This window comes from Botrytis sinoallii (genome assembly GCF_014898435.1).
Source record: "Botrytis sinoallii strain Bc 23 chromosome Unknown BSIN_014, whole genome shotgun sequence".
NCBI lineage: Eukaryota > Fungi > Ascomycota > Leotiomycetes > Helotiales > Sclerotiniaceae > Botrytis > Botrytis sinoallii.
In genome coordinates, this window is record NW_024066041.1 from 57,869 (window position 1) to 80,087 (window position 22,219).

The following is a 22,219-nucleotide window of genomic DNA, read 5'->3' on the forward strand; positions in this document are numbered from 1 at the left end:
CCCACCTTCACCAGTTGCGTCGAGAAGTGAAATAAGCTTATTTGGAATCCCGCATTGGGAAAGATAGACGAGGAAATCCGGGTGTGCGATTGGATGGGGCAGATGTGATGCAAGGGAACGGATGAAGGAGGTGGTGCGAAGAGCGCAGAGATTCGTTTTAAGCACCGCTGCCAAGATTACGCTTGGGGAGCAAGTTGCATGTTGCTACATGTGAGCGGGAGTGCTGCTTCCTGTGTCTTGGTATCGCTTGGGGGTTTGTAATGAATGGGTGGGTGGATGGGTTGGGGGTAGCTCGAGGGTAGGTAGGTACATATAGATGATGGGATGTCGGGATTTTTTCTCCTGCGTTTTCTTGGGTTTGGAATCACATTACTTTCTTTCTTTATACGACGAAGTTTTTTTGTTTTTACTTTGCTATTTAATTTCTTAAGCACTGGATTGCTTTTTGTTTGAATTCGTTCATTCATTTATTTATTTATTAATTCTGTTAGAGGCTTAATTTATTATTTCTAGTTAATTTTATAGGTGTTGTAGCTCAGGCTGGTCTTGCATACATCTTTCTTTTTATAAACATATATATCTTCTTTTTCTTTTTCAAAACGAAAATCAATCAATCTATCAAATCAATATGCCTGGATTAAGAAATCTTGTTGGAGCGGTGGTTGGGTTGGCAGCAGTAGCATCGGCTCTCCCAGCGCTACCTAGGCTTAATGAGAGAGCGCTGAAGATGTACGAGGTGAAGAGACAGGTTACCGCGACGGGTCTACCGGCTGATTTGACGGATGTGGATATTTTGCAATTGTATGTTATTTTTCACCTCTCCTATTCTTTCAGTAGAGCGAAGCGAAGAAGCCTCCACGGCAGTGGCCTAGCGGAGCGTCATTCCTTCCTTCTACATCTCTCCCAGAAAAAAAACATAACTAATCCCCCTATCCAGCGCCCTCACTCTCGAGAATCTGGAAACGGCCTTCTACCAACAAGGATTCGCCAAGTTCCCCGACTCGGACTTCACAGCTCTGGGTCTCACCACCCAAGACATCGCCAATTTGAAAATGGTCGCCATGACCGAAGCGACCCACGTTACTACTCTCATGACAGCCATTTCCGCCGCCGGCACTCAACCCGTCGCACCGTGTACTTACAACTTCGGCTTCACCACCGCCCAGAACATGATCGCTACCGCCAACGTCCTCGAAAACATCGGCGTGAGCGCCTATCTGGGTGCGGCGCCCCTAATCAGCAGCAAAGCCGTGCTCACCGTCGCAGCCGAAATCGTCACCGTCGAATCCCGCCACCAAACATTCATCCGCACCGCGTCGAAAGTCTCCGCCGTCCCCTCCGCCTTCGACACTCCCCTCGGAATCCGCAACGTCTTTTCCCTCGCTGCCCCCTTCATCTCTTCCTGTCCGCAAGGCTCAAACTTGGCAGTCACGCCCTTCCCGGCCGTGACGCTCACGACGGCGAATGAAGCGGTTACTCCGGGCTCCACCTTGCAGCTCACGACGACGGCGCAGGGGGCCACCGCCTGTGCGTTTACGAACGGTGGACAGACGGGCGGAACGGCGTTCACGCCTTTTGCGAATGGGGCGTGTACGGTGCCGCAGGGCTTGGCCGGCGATGCGTATCTGAATTTGGCGAGTCAGATGCCGGCTACCGGGGTGTTGACGGATGATATTACGGTGGCGGGACCGTTGGTTTTGGCGATTTCGTAGGGAGTGAGGGTTGGGAAGGGGGGGGGAGGGAGAAGGGGGGAGGGTGAAGAATAGGGAAGGAGAAGATGTGAGAATGAGAGAAATTGATAGATAGATAGATAGATAGTTTACTGAAAGATCTAATCATGAGTTATGAGAATGAGAATGAGAATGGCATATGGAGAAATATACGTACAGATGAGATTGGGCTGTTCTCTACCACGGAAAAAGAATCGATGGACTGATGGGTTGTCATCTTAGCAAAAATACAGGACTTCACTTCAATATCGGATGAGAAGATTTTTTTTCTCTCATTTTTTATAGTGTCTTATTGTTTTTTTATTTATTTTTGTTTTCTTTGTTTCTGTTTCTGACATTGGGTTTTTAGATACCTAGGTTTTGATGTTGTGATTCGTTGATGTTGTATGATATGATATGATTTGATTTAACTCGTCTGGTGCGTGGAAGACATTGATTTGAAAAATGATACGGGGGATGGGGGATTAATGATGATGATATATGTATGATTTATCGTCTTATATCTTTTATCTTTTATTTCAATAGATGGGAAGTATCTAATAATGACTGGCTATCTCATTCCTTTTGATATCATAAAAACCATATTATTTATCGAGGATCCGCTTGATGAATACAGATATTTCAGGACCTGGAGTATCCATTCCATGTATTTGATACCTAGATGTACAACTTCAGTCTGAAGTTTCTTCTCTCCTATTTGAATATATTTTTCTGACCACCCATCAGCCGAATAATTTACTCTCTCGCGTCCATTCAGCTCATCTATCTCATTTATTCGTTCTCCCATCTCGATTCGGATTATTGAACATAAACCGGGACCACCGGGTCCTCTGCATATAATTTGAATGCGTTAACATATTCGAAAAAACTCGATTTGTAATAGCGTTCTCCGGTTGTGAAATTCACGTATTGCATTCCGAATTTCACGTGGTATCCTGTATTTTTATTAGCGATCGCTCTTTCGTATCTACACGAGTAGAAGTTCTCTGTGGTGGAGAAACATAGCGTTTCGATGAAGATTCACAGAGAGAGAAGAGGAAAAAACCCACCGGAACTCCATTCTAAATTATCCATGATACTCCAAGCTAAACATCCAACGACGTTGACTCCCTCGCTGATGGCTATTAAAATGGCTTCCATGTATTGTTTGTAGTAGAGGGTTCTCCTTGTGTCGGTTCGAATATCGGACAGCAGCGTTTTTTGATATTCGTAGGGCTCTGCGAAACTATGGGGTGGAGAGGGGTTAGTTGTTTGATGGGATAAGATAGAGGAAAGACAAGTAAGAGAGATGAACGAGAAATCAAAGTGGAAGAGAAAAGCCAGCGAGACATCATTGGAAATCGAAAAACTAACCCAAACTCAGAAACAGCAATGCCTCCCTTACTAGGCCAAGTATCCTGAATATATTTCAAAAACGTAGGTACCCAATCTGTAGCAATGTGTAACCAACTTGCCAACGGATCTGCCGCCGCTCCAATTAACCACCCGTCTGCATTGATGTTCGTAGAATTGAAACAGCCGGGGAATAACGAATGCGAAGAATTAGAAGTACATGCGTCAATTCCCGTATCGGGAGCCATGTAATATGAAGATGTATACGCATCATGAGCGAATAGATCCGCAGTGCCATTTATCAATGCCTTTTGACTTTCATTGAATGTGAGAGGAATGGTATCCAGATAGGTTTTTAAATAGGGTGGATAGTCTCCATTGATGTAAACAGGATTAGCAAACCAGCCTTCGTTGAAATCCCAAGCTCGCTGTGTGGCGACGGCATCTTCGGAGGAATTTGTGAGGGGAATTTTGTATCCGCCGTTGTTTTTGAAACTGAGGGTTCCGTTGAGTCCCAGGGATTTGAAGAGATGGTAGGATTCAGCGTGTGCGAGAAGTGCATGGTGGCCGCAGTAAAAGCGTTGTTGTTCTGAAGGGATGGTGGTGGGGGTGAAGTAGCCAGAGGGAAACGGATACTCCCCACAGAATTCGATGGGTTCGTTTACGGTAAACCAGTGAGGAACCTTGTTGCCATAGCGAGAATAGACTATCTTGGAGTAGGCGACGAAATCTTCGACGATGTTGGGAGAAAGCCAGCCGCCGTAAGAGTTTTGGAGGAAGAGAGGGGTATCCCACTGGAAAGAGAAAGTTAGGATATAATGATGGGATGAGGTTTGAATAATGCTTACATGAAAGAGTGTAACGACGGGTTGAACTCCATACTCGATACAAGTATCAATGAGATCTTCATAATGCTGTAGAGCAAGTTCATTGACCGGCCCCTTTCCAAATGGTAAAATTCTAGACCAAGAAATGGAAAATGAATAGTATGGAACACCGAGCGCTGCAATTCTCGCGATATCTATTGCTGTTAGTCTCTCCATCAATCTAAACTTAGTGTGGAGTATTAGTGAACAAACCTTGTTTATACATATAGTATTGATTATCACCAACGTCTCCTGTATCGTTGAATAAGGTCTCCGTCGCAGCAGCATTATGAGTAAACACATCCCAAACACTAGGACCTCTACCTTCATCGGCAGCTGCTCCTTCGATCTGGTAGGCTGCAGATGCTACACCCCACCAAAATCCAGAAGGAAATTTCCAGGACTCATTCTTTTGGGTTAAAGGTACCTGAGCACCACCTGGGAAGGGGGAATAGTGGAGAGGTGGTGGAGGAATGAGCTCGGATGTTGGAACGGGAGTCGCGGAGACGGTTGTATTGGTTGTTGCGGTTTCTACCGGACCGACAAAGAAATCCCATAGTTCTAGAATAGATGTGAGTTAGTTGCGTGATGAATTGAGTCATCAAGAATGGGAAGGGAATTGAAAAGCACCGAGGCATGTTGCATGTACAATTCTCGATGAACCAGAAAAACGCCAACGGACTCACGTTGAACATTTATATTAATATTCGTAGTAAACGCGTCTGCACTTCCAGCTGTCGTCGTAGGAGTGGCAGCTGTTGAAGCAGACAAAACAGTTCCAAAAGACAATGACCATAAGAAGATCTTCATGATTACCTCTGACAAAAGAGAGTACCTAATCGTATTCCACTCAAAAACAGCAGTGTCATTCGAATATATATGTAATGTGGGAATTTCCCCTTATTCTCCATGCGGGGTAGTCACTTGCATGTATCCATTATTTTGAGCTGTCAATCAAGGATAGGACATTAAACTCACTTGAGCTATTCGTCCGATGTAACCTGAGGTCGATAGACTTTTTCAGATATACACCGCAAGTTACTTGTACGAGTGACGGGTGATGATGAAATCGTATGCAGGTGTTCATCCAACCGAATTTGGGATAAAAACCGGCACATCCGGTAAAATTGCGGGGAAGGACGGTCATTGGGGTCGGGTAAATTGTGAGCGAGACGATCAACATCAAGGATTAATCAATATGTTAATTATGTTATGTTAAAGATTGGTGATAATTGACATAATATCGGTGGATGAGCGTATTCCTTCGCAGGATAAAGTTTCTTGTATGTCGTTATCTACTCTCCGGGAACGTGTATAGAATTTAGGAGGGCTATTCAATGCAGAGAAGCAAAAGGGTGGATTGAATCATGCAATAGGTAGTGTGATGGTTGTAGGTGTGAGGTCTATCTATTTTGTGTGATGCTGTGCATCTACTGGCACTTGATTGAAGCTCAGTACGAGTCTGCTTGTTCTGCAGTGTTAAGATGTACTCCGCACATAACGATTGAGACTGGTACATGAGCCCGATAATCAAAGCGATCCAAGAAAGAACACGATTACTCCCACTCGAGGTTAGCTAGAAAGCAAAGACATGCTCTTTTCTTCATTCCTTTCTGACGGGCAGATTTCCATTCGTATACCAGTTGTACAACTTTCAAGGAGATCCGATGACCACGGAATGCAACGAAACTCCAGAAAGATGCTTCTATACGATTCAGAATTTGTACATCTATCTTTGAAGTCGCATAATGGAGGATAACTTGAGCCCCGCCATTCTACTTGATGCACTCAGAGAGCATCAATACAGCATGGCACCTTCCAGACTCCAGAGACATTGCGAACATTTAGCAGATAGCTAGCAAGTGCGGTTATACAATTGCAGATGGGATGAAGATATAGATCAACATGGAAAGCTCTTCTTCGTTCGAATTGCGTTGTGGAGCAAATGGAGACGGGTATCATATCGTTCACGTTTTGTAATTCGAATGTCGGATTGTCACCACTGAGTTCCTTCGAATGTGCGAGTTCGACTGCGTTTCTACATATTCGAGGCTTGGCAATGAAAAGATACGAGGATAATTACGAGGCAAAATATAGATAGCTTCATGGTCTTAACGACGTTAACTCCGCTTCAAAGCGCAGTTTCACGTGACGAAAACGAAAATCAACCACACCGTTTACCATTTTCTTCATCAATCTACCTACGCATGACATGTATACCGCTACACTGAACAATCAATCATGGAAACGAAGCCACAGAAACGAAGACGTGTAGTAAAGACGTGTTGGGAATGTTATAGGAGAAAGCAAAAGGTAAGATATGATATATCATTGATAAGAGTTGCCTCTAACGAGTCAAATAGTGCAATCGTGGTCAACCATGTGATGTTTGCATTTCTCGAAATGTTCCGGATAAGTGCTCTTACTCCAACCCATCATCGTATGTTATAAATTTTAAACTGTGACTGGAAAACGTTCTTATGAAAAGGATAGACTCGAAGATCTAAAAGATCTCTCAACGACTGGAGGACAATCAAACAAACGTACAAGAGACGAGGAAATCATATTGAAGTCAGGCTCAACACCATCTGATCTTTTTGATCAAGTAGGATATGCTTCTCATAACAGCTCGTTTACTGGGTTACAGAAGGTATTTCTTCTTCTTCCTCGTCCATGGTTCGACCTGACAGAAGCAGTCATTTCATGTTAATGATGACCTTTCCACATTCATGGGAACACCTACATCAAATTCATTATCCCATCCTGGTTTACGACATAAATTCTTGAGTTTAGTGATACAATTGCCATCTCAGTCTATTGTCTCTGAGCTTGTCGACTTATTCTTCTCAGAATTACATTGGTATCTCAAAGTACTAGAAGAGCATTACTTTCGGAATCTTCTCAAATCATGGCAAGAGATCCGTAATACTTTAAGTGGGCAATCGGATCTTGGAAGTATCTCTAAAGATCTTCTATATTTTCCTGCATTGTTATTCCAGACTCTTGCTATTTCTTTACAATTCTTACCCCCAAATACAGAAGCATCAAAAACACTCACTTTGAAAACGTTATTGGATTGTGATAGACTTTCTCACGAGTATAGTAAAACTGGTATGGAGATAATGTCTCTTTTGGGAAGACACTCTTCTACCATAACAGGCGTCGAACATGATTTGTTGAAATCTGGTTGGCTGAAGAATTATAGTCGAGGCACAGAAGCGTGGCATTTATTGGGTAGTGCAATTAGGTTTGTGGTCTTTCTGTCTCATTTATTCATCATGCTGACCGAATCTCAGACAGGCCCAAGATTTAGGACTTCATCTACAAGCTTCAATCCCAAAAGTTGCGGGAGAGGATGTTGGGATTGGACTGGAGAAACTTTGGTATGACGAATACAAAAGGAGACTTTGGGTAACGCTCTTCGCTTGGGACAGGTCAGCAACTTCGATCCTTCCTTGACACATTGCTAATTGTCGTCAGTCATATGTCTGTAATGCTTGGGAGACCTCGCTCAATCAATGCAAGTGATTGTACAATCAAAACACCACTTGATTGTTCATTTCCTAATGATCCGTCGAAAACCATACCTACTCCAGCAAATTTGCAGGATCCTCACTCCCCACCATCCACTTATTCGGCTCAACTGTTTCACTATTCTCTAGCTCAGATGATTCATGAACTATTAGCGGCTGGTGCTCATAGACCTCATATAAAAGACTATTCCTTTATCACAAACCTTCACAACAAGATTGTTTCCATGGTTGGCGCTTTACCGCCTGCTCTACGACCAGAAAATCCAGATAAATCATGGGATATGAAAGAACCAAGACTTCCTCGCCAGAGGTTAGCAATAGCGAATTCCGCGCATTCATTTCTTATGGCACTTCATAGGCCTCATGCACCAATTCATCCTACAAGTCGAACTGCATCCATAAAAGCTGCATTAGATTGTCTTGACGCTCAGGATCAACTTTTCAAAGCAGTGGAACCACATCAATATCGGATCTATACCCTGGCATTTAACACTATTGATTGTGGAATAGTTTTGTCTGGGATAGTATTAGAATCACCGAGTTTGGAAAATGGTCTGAAGGAAAGAATGAAGATTGCAATCGAGAAATCGATAGGCAGGTTGAAGATGATGGAAGAAAGGAGCCCCATGGCAAAATCAGGTCTACAAATTCTCACCATTTGTCAGGAGAGGATCTTGGACCGTAATAAAAATGACGATGAGATAGCCAACAATTCACAGTTATCAAGCCGGGAAGAAGGAGGTCGAAATGTCACCGAGGAGGGGGATAACGCGGCTAATCAGGAAGTTACGGTTCCAGCACAGGATACAAATGGGTTTGAAATTTCTCAACCACAACCACTGGTTCCAAATGGCTCTTCTGCTGACCCCATTGTGGGTTTCAACAATTTTGAAATGAATACTTCGTTTTGGGAAGAGATGACCCAGATGATTGACTTTGACATTGGCGTCAGTATGGAAGAGGATTTATGGAACCCAAACTACTCGTTTCCGGAGTTAAATATGAATTCTGACAGCGGAATCGAGCCGAGAGTGTGGTATGAGGGGGGTGGGTGATGTTGAAACGATCGAGTGGGAAATTGTCTAAATACTAAAACTAATTGAATTGAAATAAACTCTACAGAAGTCCTTTTACTTGATAGATATTTGGTGATTTGTGGCTCCCGCTTTCTTTGAGTACTTTAAAGTTTGTGATTCATGATGGATTGATAGATGTTTTGAAAAATTCCATTGCTTTCTTCAGAATTGCAATTATTGAGCTGATATGTACACATGAGATCTATCAGTTGACCGGAGCAAGATAGTATCTCCTGGATTATCGCCAAATATTATATACAAAAGTACCTATTCAAAGGGAATCTCGAATTTAAACTCTAATAAATATCATTTAAAGATTACAAGTAATAACTAAAGGAATGTTGAGTTGAAGTATTAGTAATTGGAAATTCAGATAATGTAGATCAAGTGATAATATGATTTAAGTATATATTTAAGAGAAAGAAAGAAACAAAAATTAATTGTTTTTTGGATAAGTTTTTTGGACAATCTCAGATATCTTTAATAGAATATTTAGCTATTAAAGTTTATATTAGTGATTTCTTTTGATCTAGTATACTATCTCATTATTATATTATTTGAAAATATACAACATATTCCCAAATTCTACAAAAATAAACCTACCTACATCTAACTTGATGGCTCTCTCCCATCAATCTTACAATTCACCAGATCTGAGACTATTGTTTTGTATATAATCTCGAAAATCTCGCACTCAGTAACGGGTTTGGGGTGACACAAATATAGAGTGGAATCTGGATAGTATCAGACCAAAGGATTAAGGTTTGGGGGCTACGTTGTCGCAAAGGAACTTCAGATACTATTTCTTGAAAGGGAGGAAAATAGGATGTTAGATGCTATTGCTATACCCAAACTTTCTACGACTCAGGATTCAATTCTGCTAATTGCTGTAGTTATCAATCAACAAGTGAAAGATAATGCTAATGAGATGTGGAAAGATTTGAGAATCATATTAACCGAAATACAGAGGAAATGGAGAGGTGTGGATTAATTTTCAAAAATTCGATAGATTCATCTTCAATATTTTGATAAGAGGCGTTTGATGACATTTTGAAAGACCGTGGGAGCTCTTATTACTTCCCAATAATACTTATCTACCTATTTATCTCTAATTTTGATCTTAATTTGAACATTTTACATTCTACTTCCGTCTTGAACAGGATTATGAATTCGTTTTTTGCTTTTGTAAAAATGATAAGTGAGTTAGATTGTCTTAGGTATTCAGACTTGAATAGTACAAACAACATTGCCCTCCCACCCTTTCCTCAACTTCGACATCTCATCCGTTTTTTTCTCTCGGAAAATTATCGACCTTGGTCTCATTTATATCATCGAAGCTCAACCTGAGGTTTCAAGCATGCTTCAATGTACTCAGCTGGTTTCAAACTGTAGAATATACGTGATGCGAATCGAATAGGTTTGTTGGCAGAAGATCAGTTGATGAGAAATAGCATATCTAAGGAATGACAAGGTAGTTCCGGATTGTAAAAGTTAAATTCAATAGTACATCTGTTGTGATACGAGTAAATATGGCAAGTGAGCGCGCGCTAGCACCAGGCATATTACATATGGCTCTGAAAACTTTAACCTAGATTATCAGAACACACCATACGAATCAATGAACTAGACCTACTACAAAGACGTCAAATTCACTACCGAGGTGATACCAGCAGTATCATTGGTAGCTGGAGACTGAATCATTAGTTCTCGGAAGACTAGCTTGATGTATGAGTCGTGGACTGGTTCTTGTTGATATCAATTTGGTGTTGATTAAAGTGTAAAGTACTTCATTCTTATTAATATAATTGATTATATTATTCGTTTTGATCATTATTAACTATAAAAAGCTAGTACTTGATATAATAAAAGTGCTAACGCTAGTGTATACACTAGTATATATGCTAGTGTAATATAATGCCTTTTTAAATCACATAATTGATATCCTGATACTGGCAATTTTTAAGTTGAATAGATTATGTGCTTTAAGTCTAAGTCTATTATTCAATCTTAAGTATAGTATTCTATTTTTACTTTCTTAACTCCCCTTCCACTATTCTCTTTCCATTTAATATATTATTTTAATAATTATTTTATTAGTATCAATTAAGTCTTTTAAAGCTTGATATGTATTGTTTTTAGTTATAGTATTCACAGGATTCGATTTCCCGTCAATCCATTTAATTTCTGTGATCTCTTTATTTTTGTAGTATTGTTGTAGAGCTATAATGTCAATCAGGAGTCGTTTTTTATATTTGTATCAAGTTTAGTTAATAGGTTATATAGTGACTTAGAATTTGTATAAAGCATAAGTGGTATTTACTTTTTAGATTTGAGAATAGTATTAATAGTATTCTTAATAACAGTTCCGATATCAAAACCTAGAACTAGTGTATATAGCTTAGAAGCTAATACGCTTCTAGTGATTCTTTTGTATTTGATTAATGTTCAGTGGATGATATTAGTATTGCTGTATTTGTCTATAAGGTATATAATATAATCGATTTACGATAATAGATTAGTATTATTAGCAAAGGATATATCGGTAAAGACAACTAAATCGATAGAATCCATGTCGAGAGGTATAAAGATTAATCCTCTTCTTGGATTATTCATTTGTTATTTGATAACCTTATTAAGCTTAATAGCATCTTCTTCCTTCGGATCTATTATCTGAATAGTAACTGAAAGATGGTATAATGCTTTTGGTTGATATACTGTTGTGATATACACACCTTTTATGTATTGAGCGATATATTGATTTTTCGAAGTGATATTCTTTCGAATCTTTCCCTTTATTTTCTGTATATCAATACTCCCTAGTATAACTATTCGAAGATTATTACACTGTTTCTTCTGATTCAGATAGATTCTATTACTTTTAAAAGTAATTAAATCACTATTAAACTTAAGTGAATAATCTTCAATGAATTACTCTCTATTTTTAGCTATAAATCTGGCTTTTTCCAATTGCTTTTGTTCTAATTGTGCAAATCTTTCATCTGCAATTATAAGAGTATTATCGGTTTGTAGTCCTACAATACCAATACCGTTATTAGAGTAAAGTAAACAAGGATTATATATAGATTGCGTCATATTTAGCCTATCCCTATAGTGATTATGGTAGATTCCCAAACCAGTGATTCCTGCTTCTGGTACACTATATAAGGGCTTTATGATATATAATATATATCCAAAATCAAGTCCAACCTTTTCTGGTGCTTCTATATAAATAGATTTGTTCAAAGTTATAATTGATTGAATGTATATTTATATAATATTCTGTAAATAAACCTGAATATACTTGTTTGACACTCGCAAAATAGCGGCAAGTGTAAGTATAATACACTAGCTAATGTGTTGAATAATCAGTGATTGCATCAAAACAATGGTTTTGCCTGCATCTTGGTATGTCTGAATTACTAATCGTGATTTCGTGTATACTTTATCAATACCTTCTTCTTTTATTTCGTTAATAAATCATAATTTAAATAGTCGTGTTCCAAGTGATATACTAGTTTTTAAGACAATTTTAAAGACTCCATTTTTTATTAGTTCATTAACTTTCTTGTATTATAATTTCTTATATCATGTAGGTGTATCATCTTACAAGAATATAGTTAGTTATAGTAATAATAGCTTAATATTGATATCCATTAAATTGACTATATTAGTCAAGTTGCTTCTCATGTAATAACATAATTGTATATCTGGTTGTACCGCTAGCAGTGGTGTTTGCGGTTATAGTATCTCTATTTGTGATGTATCAATTATTATAGTATTACTGTCGTTATTACTATTCGTATCATTACTATCATTCGATTCGATTTCTTCAAGCTCTTCATAAAAAGGTCGTACAGACATAGATCGAAATTTAATCGGTCCATTGGTGAGTTCCATTTTACATGTTTCTCTATCCGTTCCAATCAGAGTATATAATCCAGTTCATTTGTTTAATGTATTGCTACCTTTTCCTTCTCTTTATACTAAAACTTGTAAATTAAATGGTTAGAGTAAGGACTGATGTCATGGATAATCCATTTCTCAATCTGAGTGTTTCTGTGATCTATCTCTTAGCTTGTATATAATGTACTTCTGTCATAGCTTTCTTCGTAGTTTTTGTGTGTTGAATAATTATCGAGGTTGGTGGATTAATATCACTTAATCTAGGGTATATCCCATAAACTAGCAGTGTGGGAACAAGCTTATTTGGTCCAACTATATCATTCACAGCTTTTATTGTTATTTGTAAAATCATTGTTTTTATCAAATTGTTTATCTTCAAGCTTTTTAGTTAAAATCTTGTATGTACAGTATAGGGGGGTAATAATATTTCTTTATTATACTTACAGAATTATGTGTTTCAATTGGTATGCTCTTAGTAATGATTGATATAGATTTTGCATTTTAAATAAACTCTTTATTTATAAAGTTCTTTCCTATATTATGAATAATGTAATCTGATAATCTCATATATACATCAATCCAGCACTCTCGAAGAATATCGAATATATGCTTAGCTGAAATATTTTCAAAAAACCAAGCTGCTTAATAATATATTGCCTTATCAATAATATGTAAAACTAGTTTGTTTGTAATATATATAATATCGATATATATAGTATAGTTAAATTCAGTATCCTCTAATAGAATAAACCTGAAATATCCGAGTGACTTGCTATACATTTGATAATGCTTATAATATTTAATAAGATGTTTTATAGTGTTATTGCTCTTGTTATAATCTACACATTATAATACACTATAAAAGCATTATGCAAATGGGTGGTCGAATTGTTAATATAAACACTATAATTTAGTAATTATTAAATAATAATTATTCTAATAAATAGACTTTTGAATAAACTAATCTATATTTACCTTCTATATCAAAAATGCATGCCTGCATTTTCTAGTAACAGAATATTAACCAATTGGATTGATGAATTTATTAGCAATATTATTATAAAATACTTTAAGCTAATCTATATCCTCAAATCCTAATAAAATAGAATATCGATATCCACAATATAAAAAACAATGTATTCAAATAGTGTATCGATATGAAATGAACCTATTAATATTGCAATCCCTTTTTTAAATATATATTCGCTGCTCCTACTGTTTGTGGATCATATGTTATTGGGCATACCTGTTTGCTATGTATGATATTGTCCAATCCCAACTATAGATTTACCTGCACAAGCTATATCGATACATATACCGAAGAACTCCTTGCTTGTGTAACTTGCATAAAAGACATCTATTGCACTTTCTGCCAATAGAATAGCTTCAACAGGATCTCTAATCAATATATGTAATATCATATTGACTGATAATTGATTGAATATCTCTTGGCTATTTATAGATTCTGAACTAACGAAAAATGCTTTTTCTTTAGTATTATCAATATCAAGATCTACAAAAAACTGTTCCATTTCGGTTTCTAAATCAGATTCTATATTAATAGCTTTTTCTTTATATTCGATCAATTATTGGTTGTAGTGCTTATTAAACGCGTTATTACTATTATCCTTAATCTTTTCCCGATATTTATATTGGTTTTTATCCTATTCCTTTTAGGAATACTTTGTTAATCGATATCCCTTTTTCTTGTATATCCAATAACGATTTCGTTGATTCGAAGAATTAGATTATTATCAAAACCTATTAGTATTGCTCTTGAAGCTGTTGTTTCTGAAATTATCGCTTCTGAAACCTCTAGAATCATTTGAACTATTCTGGTTATTATTACTGCGGAATCTTTTGTCAGTGAATAGCACTATATCTTTTTCCTTATGCGATCTTTCCCATGTATTAATAAATTATCGCAATTAGTTAATTAAACCAAACATCTCCTTTTTGGAATCGAAATAAGCTAGGTTGTATACCTCAACATCTTTATATGCTAGTATAAGCTTATTGTGTAGATATGATGTCTGCCGCATAGTAGGATCAAGTCAATGTTGTAGTATGCGTAGCTGCTTGATTATAATGGTAAGACACTTACTAAGTAACTTGTTTTATACTTCTTTTTAGTCGATTTGAGAATAATACTATTCTATTTAGACAGTATATTGCATTGATACTCTTTTCCCTCAAAGTTATTCTGTATATAAGTGCAAAGCTCTCTGAATATAGGTGATAGTGCTTTGTAGTTAGTATGAAAGAATTCGAGTGTGCTGTCTTTTAGTATGATTGGGAATGCCTTGTATTGCATATCCATAGGCACCTTTGTATATTGTGAGATTTCATAGAATATTGAGAGTTTGAAATCGAAATTATCGTTATCCCCGTTATATTTCTCCTCATTGATATAGAATTTCGATAAACTGACAAGAGATTGTGTATTAGAATATATTAATAGTTTTTTATCCCTATTGTATCGATCTTTATTGTCCTTTCTATCACTATTACCATCATCATTATCATCAGGATTTCCTCTTTCGTTATCCTTCTTATCATCTTTTTGATTATCTTTGTTGTATTCGAAATTATTATCAATAAATCTATTAATTGTTCCGGATCTAAACTTAGATTCTTTAAGATTACAATCTTTCAGAACTTCCTGAACTTAGTCTTTCATCTATGTATTTGTAATAGACCTATGTGATTGATTGTATAAAGCTGTAAATATTTCAATATCTAATTTCGGTATTCATATTCCTTGAGCATATAATATTATTCGTAGTTTTCGTGTATCCAACTAATGGATCTTCGCGAATTACCTACTTATGAATATGCTGAAGTCATTATAAAAGACTTTAACTAGCTTATCGTCATTGATATCCTTATAGTCATATTGCTTGTGCTTGAATTTGATGTATTTGGTAAACTCCTTAAAATCAAAATCAATAATTCCATTATCAGCTTGTTATTCCTTTAATAGGCTTAACCACTCTTCGCAATACTCCTCTTCCTCTTCCGTGTATAATTCCTTACTGATAATCTTAGAGGTAATCGGAATGTTATCGCTATCCGATATGATAGGGTGTGTATAGGGGTATTTCGAAGGTTGTAGGTATTTCAAAGATTATAGGTAGATTGTAGATATTTCAAAGATTATAGGTATATTGTAAATATGAAAGGTATGAGAAAGTATATAAAAAATATTTAGATAAAGGGTTTATCTTATACAATATATAGTACAAAGGTAAATGCATAATAAACACAAAATCGATTCGTCACACTTGACCAGTTGATTCTTTTGAATATGTTTTTCTGATACAATTATCCAAAGCATATTCTTTAGTATAACAAAAAGAGAAAACACATTATACCTAATACAATAATATCTTTCTTTATGATCTCTTCAGAATTTCTACCAATCCTGAATACTACTTCTAAATACCTAATGCTTTCTAATAAAATCCAAAGCCCTAATTTGTGATATCACTAATTAGTATTAATATCAATTTAGTATTGATTAAAGTGTAAAATATTTCATTCTTATTAATATAATTGATTGTATTATTCGTCTTGATCATTATTAACTATAGAAAGCTAGTACTTGATATAGTAGAAGTGCTAGCGCTAGTGCATACGCTAGTACATACGCTAGTGCAATACAGTGCCCTCTTAGATCACATGATCGATATCCCGACAGTTCTAATTAAACATAGAATTTGGAATTGCAGAGCTTCATACCGTGATTTCAAAAACCAGCAATCTATTCAAGAAACTATAAGACTTCAGACCATCGTATGGTTAAATCGGGTTGAATAGATGAAAGAAGTGATTCTTTTTTGTATATCAAGATTGCGGCTATGCATACACTTTTGTTGATTGTGCCTGCCACAATACAACAAAACATCTATAAACTAACTATATGACCCCTCGATCTTTCCGTCTTATACGCACAATCAAAGTGTTGTAAATGATATTCTCTTTAATACAGCCTCATTAATTTCCACTCAAGTATTCCACGCCTTATACCTCAAACCAAGCAACTTCCTTATTTTATATTTTGAATACATTCAAACAGTACTAATAACATGTTGAATTTGGCGAAATTCCACGAGCTTTCCGTCGAGATACAATCTCTAATCTTAAAAGCTTGTGAGCCCAGAGATTTGTCAAGATTATGTAGGTACTAATTCTTCTAGTAGTTGCATAGGATCGATGACTGACTTTGTTATAAATAGCACAAGCGTCGCGTGGGATGTATGAATGTACTTTGCCGATAATGTACCGTCATATAAATCTTAGCTCTCATCGGACTACCTCTGATGATCTGATCGACTTAAGAGGCTTTGTGTATACATCTTCGCAACACAAAGACAATGTGAAGCGGCAGAACGCATTCATCAACACGATTCTCAGGTTGCCCACGCTAGGAAAATTCGTTTCGAGTTTAACTTGGACCATCTATCCGAGGCAGTGTTCATATCAACAGAAATGCGAGGATCATGCAAAAATGTGGGAGGCGTGGAAGTTGCTAATTCGAGTTAAAAGACTAGACATTTATTCATTTGCTGCTGACTGGGAAGACTTTTTTATTTTCCCATAAGATTGTTTTACGAAGATTATTTGGGACCTTTAGCAATTATAACACCAGCGGTATTCCCCGAAGCTACTGTCATTAGAATGGGAGGTATTATGCCCTATAACTATTTCCGCGCTTGTGTTTCGACGCCTTCTATTGTAGCTTCTTTGGAGATGGAAAATCTTCAAGGCCTCCTACAACCGAGAGATGGCTTTCGCCTTTCAAATCATGTTTTATTTCATCTGCATGTTGGCGATCATTTCTGGTCAAACCAGACAAGATACAAAGAGACTAAGGATGAGAACGGAATTCCTGTATTGAGACACGCCGGCCCAATGAGAGGGCATCTAAAGCCTCTTATTGGAAAATTTGTGCAATTGAAACATCTTTAAATCTCTACAGCAGGTCGTGAGGTCAGTCAAGGTCTTAGATGGTCAGAAACAAGAGAAAGAAAGCGATATTCCGAAATGGCAAGTTTCATCACATCGGTAGCACCCACACTGGTTACTTTTGCTTTTGAACAAGGAGTGGGACTTGAACCACTTGAAAAAAGGCAAGTGGAGTCGCATAATCATACATTCATATTGAGCTAATCGAGAAGGCCAATGGATGATTACTTTTTTAAGTTTATACTTTCAGCATTGTTAGGAGGAACTTGGTCCCGACTCAGGAAATTTTCTATCCGAGGTCTCTGTGGAAATGTTAGGTACGAGACCAGACGATTGCTTAGATATGTGAACTTTACACCAGAGGCACCTGAAGTTCTAGAGTCGGTTATGCACCAGTTGCGTTCTGTCATGAGCAATAGCGTCGAGTTCACTTTTGAGAGGGAGACTCAGAGTGTGTTTCGTATGATGCATTTAAATAACTATAAGAGACAACACTAGCCGATCAACGATGATTCAATTCAGCGTTCCGTTGCTGGATGGGGCAAGGCAATTCTCACCCGAAAATTCGAGTGGACACTTCGTTAAAACCAAAGAGCTACTTGTATTTTGATACGACCCTTTAGCGTTGCAGATAATAATCCAAACTATCAATAAATCCATCGCTACAGTGTAATTGAATGCATGGTTTTGGAAACTACAGGATTGACTCCAAAACGTAGAGAACAATTCATGTGATTCAAAGGGATATTCGCTTACGTCGTTGATAACTATGACAAGCTTGCTTTACAACAGCCACCAAGGATGAAACGCCTACTACTAAAAACCAATTGTTCTCAAATAATGATGTCCATAAGCAAATTTAGTTATTTTACCACGGCCTATAACGCAAGAATTAAATTAATGGAATCAAAAACTTGACTCTTTTGTTGATCACTCAATTTGTATCTTTTCAGCAAGATCACTGGTTCTACCTCTACAACTATCGATATATTCTGCAATCCTCTTTATTGACCCATTATACAGCACTCTTATCTTTAATTCTTCCAGACTCAAGTTTTCAACATTATACAAGCCCATCAGACCTGACTTCTTTCCTTCCTTCGACTGTGACGTGGGATACGCCAACAAACCTTCCTCGACATACTCTATCTGAAATTTACATAATCTTTATAAATTGTTAGGACTCAACATGTATGAAAAGCCATGTAAATCCGGGATGGTAAAGGGCTTGGTCAACACAAGGATATTTCGGGCTGATTATTATTCTAGGGGTTTAGTTTTTTACTATTCCCAGTTAAAGAGCAAACATCAATTCCTTGTTCACAATCCACGGCTCACATGTAAGGGGATTGATTAATCAGTAGCAGATGCTGAGGCTTCGTAGACTCTTTAATACTGAGTCACGTTCTCCTATTCTCACTAGGAATATCTCAATTCAGATGACAGTATCGTATTTGCTTTTGATATGTCTAATCTAATTTTGTTAATTACACATTATACTTCCATTTCAAATCCTCTTCTTTCGTTGTACACCTGGATATTATAATCCTGATATATCTTTGTACGGATGGGATAGAATTTCACAAAATCTAATCAGGTCTAGGACACGGGAATGAGAGCTTTAACTAGCATGATATACTAGCATGAAGCTTGTGTATTTAAGTAAGCTTGTTTCCCCGCTTTGTACTGATCCGTATTAGCTCCCGAAAAATTTGCGCTATCAATGATTGTGTTGCATACCTGAACATGGATGTTTTTGTTTTGATGGTTAGTCTTGTTCTAGGGGTACTTTTAGTCTGCGATTAGTCACTCTAGCTTTGAGCTTCTAGAGAAGTTTAATTTATGCTTGCTCTATAGTGTCCTGAAGATTCATCATCTAATACTGTACTCGTTTCCTGGAACAATATTCACGATCGAAGCACAAAGCAGGCATGATGTAGATATATGATGTGTGATAATTTGAAATCATATGTACAAAGTAGAGTTCCTTATGCACAATTCCCCAAACGAGCGAGTCTTTCCGATGTTAAGTTTCATCTCATACCACACAAGATCAATAAAGGATTGCTTCCAATTTTCTCCACCACCTTATTTTGATAAACGAGCGCTTCTAGTTTTCTCCTTCATCATCATCTTTATCACTATCATAATTCATCACCCGACTTCTACGATTTGACTCCTGGTGCCTAATCCACAAACTCTTAACCGTAAGTAGAGTTAATAGCTCCGACCTTGATGTTACTATAGACTACATAAGCATTAGGAGAACTTGCTTCTACCGAAGCTGGAACTCCCGATGATGTAGAACAAGTACCTCTTGGACCACCTGCTGATTTTTGAGTAGTAGGGTAAGTAGAGTCGAGCCAAAGCATATTGGCATAATAATCATCCCAAAGAGACAACACGAGAACCATACCGGCTTTGAAAGCAGCAGACATTGAAGCAAGACCACCATGTTTGGCAAAGGATGTTGGATCACCAAAAGCAGTTTTTTGGGCATTGCAGAAAGGAGTTGTGATGGAATTGCCGGTTACGCCTGAGATTGTGGAGTAGGAGTTGGGAATAACTTTGCCGTTTTGGACGTAAAATCGTTTGATTTCATTGAGAGTACCAGATGCTGTGCCGTCGGTGGTGAGGAACTGGTTGAAGTTTTAGTTCATTCTTTAAGTATACGTGACTAAAAGATGCTTACCTGTGTGACGACAGTAAAGACAGACTTAGTGTCGACAGTCATACCTGGACCGTAGAAGGTCTTGTTACCCATGCGGTAAGAGTTGAAATCACATCCATCTGGATCGCAAGTACCAGCATATCTTGATGATGAGTAGGTGCCACCGCATGCATCACCGGTACAGACAGTTGGTGTCACAGTATCACAAGAGTGAGGAGTGACAGCAGTGGAAATCGAGTTTGCTTCCCAGATATCCATTTCAGCACAGCATGAACCGTGATTACCAACACCAGTGTTGGCGTTGTTGCTTGAGGGTACCCAACCATCAACATTGGCCTAGTACACAATTCTATTAGCTTTATCCTCTTGCAATATGAATCTGAACTCGCCTGGCCATTAATGAACTTCATATCACGTGGACATTGTGAATCGCAGTATCCGGTGCCGTACTGGGCACCAGCCGTATTGGTTGAGGAAACACCTCCATTAGCGGGTAGATTGGCGAAGTAAACAGCACCGTTCAATCCGCAAGGGAGATTAGAGACATCAACATCGAATGTGAACTCCTGATTCAAGAGATTGAACGTCTTATAGTGGGTGTTGTCGGCCAAGAGGTAAACTCGAGATCCAATGTTCTTTGATGATGATTGAGTAACGAAGTTCAATCTCAAAGAACTTCCGCTGGTTGTGATGCCGTAGGTTCCAGAATAGTCTGCACCTTCAAGAGCACAGTTCTTTGCACAAGTGGCATCATCTGGACACAATGTCGCGTCCCAAGTATTTCCTGTGTAACAATTTGTCGAAGTGCCTACTCCGTGAGTCCATCGCCAGTTTCCATCAAGAACAATGCTTCCAGTGTTTGTGGTGCAAGATCCTTTAGCCGTGCAAGATTGCCAAGTGAGAGAAGGATGAGTTTCTTTTTGATATGTACCAACTTGTTGACCATAAACGGCCGCGAAAAGAGAGACTAAAGCAATTCTTGACGTCATGGTGATTTATTGTCAGATTCTTATGTTCATGCAAATTGTAGTTGAGATGAAGGGGAATTTGAACCAGGAAAACCCCTTCACTTTATACTCTATTCCGTGTCCCCCGGGTTGTGGTTAAGAGTTCTTTCACATGGTCAAAGTTCTTGACGTATCTATCACACTCTGACCTCGTCGACGACCGGCTCGAGAGGCCGCTGGACTGACGGTACCAAGAACCTAACATCCGCAACAACAATCGGACAGACGGTCCGTAAAAGAAGACTACTTCGAAAATCAGCTATGGAATGCATGGAAGCTTGGGTTCAGCTGATATGGTTTCTTGCTAAAAAAAGCTTTAGTTTTCACATTTGGGGCCCACAACCATCTCAGAGCAAACAACGACATGACAGTTAGCAAGATATACCCGGAATTGCCAACCGATTTAAATTAAAAGACGCGCAACATTTAAAGTCAGGAACATCGAGCATGGAGTTCGTTGGGCGTTTTGTTTATATTTCTCCGCTACCCCCCCTATTTATACACATGCACGAATCGCAGTTGCAGAAAATATTTTAGCCGAGAAACTAAAGTTCTGTTTCGGCATTCGAGATAAATGTTGTCGAGCTACGACAATTGGCGTGAAATCCAGCAAAAAAATAAGGAACAAAAAGCTCTTTAGCTGTCTCCAACTAAATCATCTTATTATTTCTTGGGAGCTTAACTCTAACAACACAAACAATTGTTGACAGTGTGAAGTGTGGTATTAAGGCTTCACCAATCTAATCGGTCGGCATATTACCTGTGATTTTCAATTAAGAACTAGGGCTCAGATGTGTAGATCCGGAGGACTCTTGTATTGACGCGAAGGCACTTGAAGCTCTTGTGTTAATTTATTCCGTCAAGAGGTCTGCCGAGTACCGGGGTTCCCCAGTTTTCCAACACAACAATGCATGGTCATCAGATTGCCAAGTAAAGCTTGATTGATTGGCAAAGGATAAATTATCCGTGATAATCGAAGAGCTAACCCCCCTGAAAATTCCGGTCATAGGAGCAAAAATAACCAAAACATTGACAACACGAAAAGTCTAAAGGAATAAGAAAAAGCGAGATTGGAAAAAATCGGGGAAGTGGGTCCAACAAGGATAGATACTAAATCCAGGAGTAAATTCGTT

At 38.0% G+C, this 22,219-nt stretch overlaps 5 protein-coding genes across 5 annotated transcripts; 3 read left to right on the forward strand and 2 right to left on the reverse strand.

Annotated features, from left to right (window-relative positions):
* Positions 1-628: 628 nt before the first annotated feature.
* EAF02_007817 (uncharacterized protein) lies at positions 629-1,712 on the forward strand (the record flags this gene model as incomplete). The annotated part of the gene is made up of 2 exons (XM_038903865.1): positions 629-801; positions 938-1,712. The coding sequence occupies 2 exons, from the start codon at positions 629-631 to the stop codon at positions 1,710-1,712; spliced, it is 948 nt and encodes a 315-aa protein (XP_038756146.1).
* A 493-nt stretch (positions 1,713-2,205) lies between these two features.
* On the reverse strand, positions 2,206-4,738 carry EAF02_007818 (uncharacterized protein; the record flags this gene model as incomplete). The annotated part of the gene is made up of 6 exons (XM_038903866.1): positions 2,206-2,665; positions 2,780-2,955; positions 3,084-3,856; positions 3,911-4,083; positions 4,142-4,489; positions 4,615-4,738. 6 exons carry the CDS (start codon positions 4,736-4,738, stop codon positions 2,529-2,531), a joined length of 1,731 nt encoding a protein of 576 aa, XP_038756147.1. The 3' UTR covers positions 2,206-2,528.
* A 1,431-nt stretch (positions 4,739-6,169) lies between these two features.
* On the forward strand, positions 6,170-8,516 carry EAF02_007819 (uncharacterized protein; the record flags this gene model as incomplete). Its single annotated transcript, XM_038903867.1, has 6 exons — positions 6,170-6,241; positions 6,292-6,368; positions 6,422-6,578; positions 6,625-7,175; positions 7,225-7,362; positions 7,409-8,516. 6 exons carry the CDS (start codon positions 6,170-6,172, stop codon positions 8,514-8,516), a joined length of 2,103 nt encoding a protein of 700 aa, XP_038756148.1.
* Positions 8,517-16,528: 8,012 nt separating this feature from the next.
* On the forward strand, positions 16,529-17,612 carry EAF02_007820 (uncharacterized protein; the record flags this gene model as incomplete). Its single annotated transcript, XM_038903868.1, has 4 exons — positions 16,529-16,619; positions 16,679-16,952; positions 17,045-17,390; positions 17,433-17,612. 4 exons carry the CDS (start codon positions 16,529-16,531, stop codon positions 17,610-17,612), a joined length of 891 nt encoding a protein of 296 aa, XP_038756149.1.
* Positions 17,613-19,609: 1,997 nt separating this feature from the next.
* Positions 19,610-21,068, reverse strand: EAF02_007821 (uncharacterized protein; the record flags this gene model as incomplete). Its single annotated transcript, XM_038903869.1, has 3 exons — positions 19,610-20,047; positions 20,101-20,415; positions 20,469-21,068. The coding sequence occupies 3 exons, from the start codon at positions 21,066-21,068 to the stop codon at positions 19,610-19,612; spliced, it is 1,353 nt and encodes a 450-aa protein (XP_038756150.1).
* Between the last annotated feature and the right edge of the window lie 1,151 nt (positions 21,069-22,219).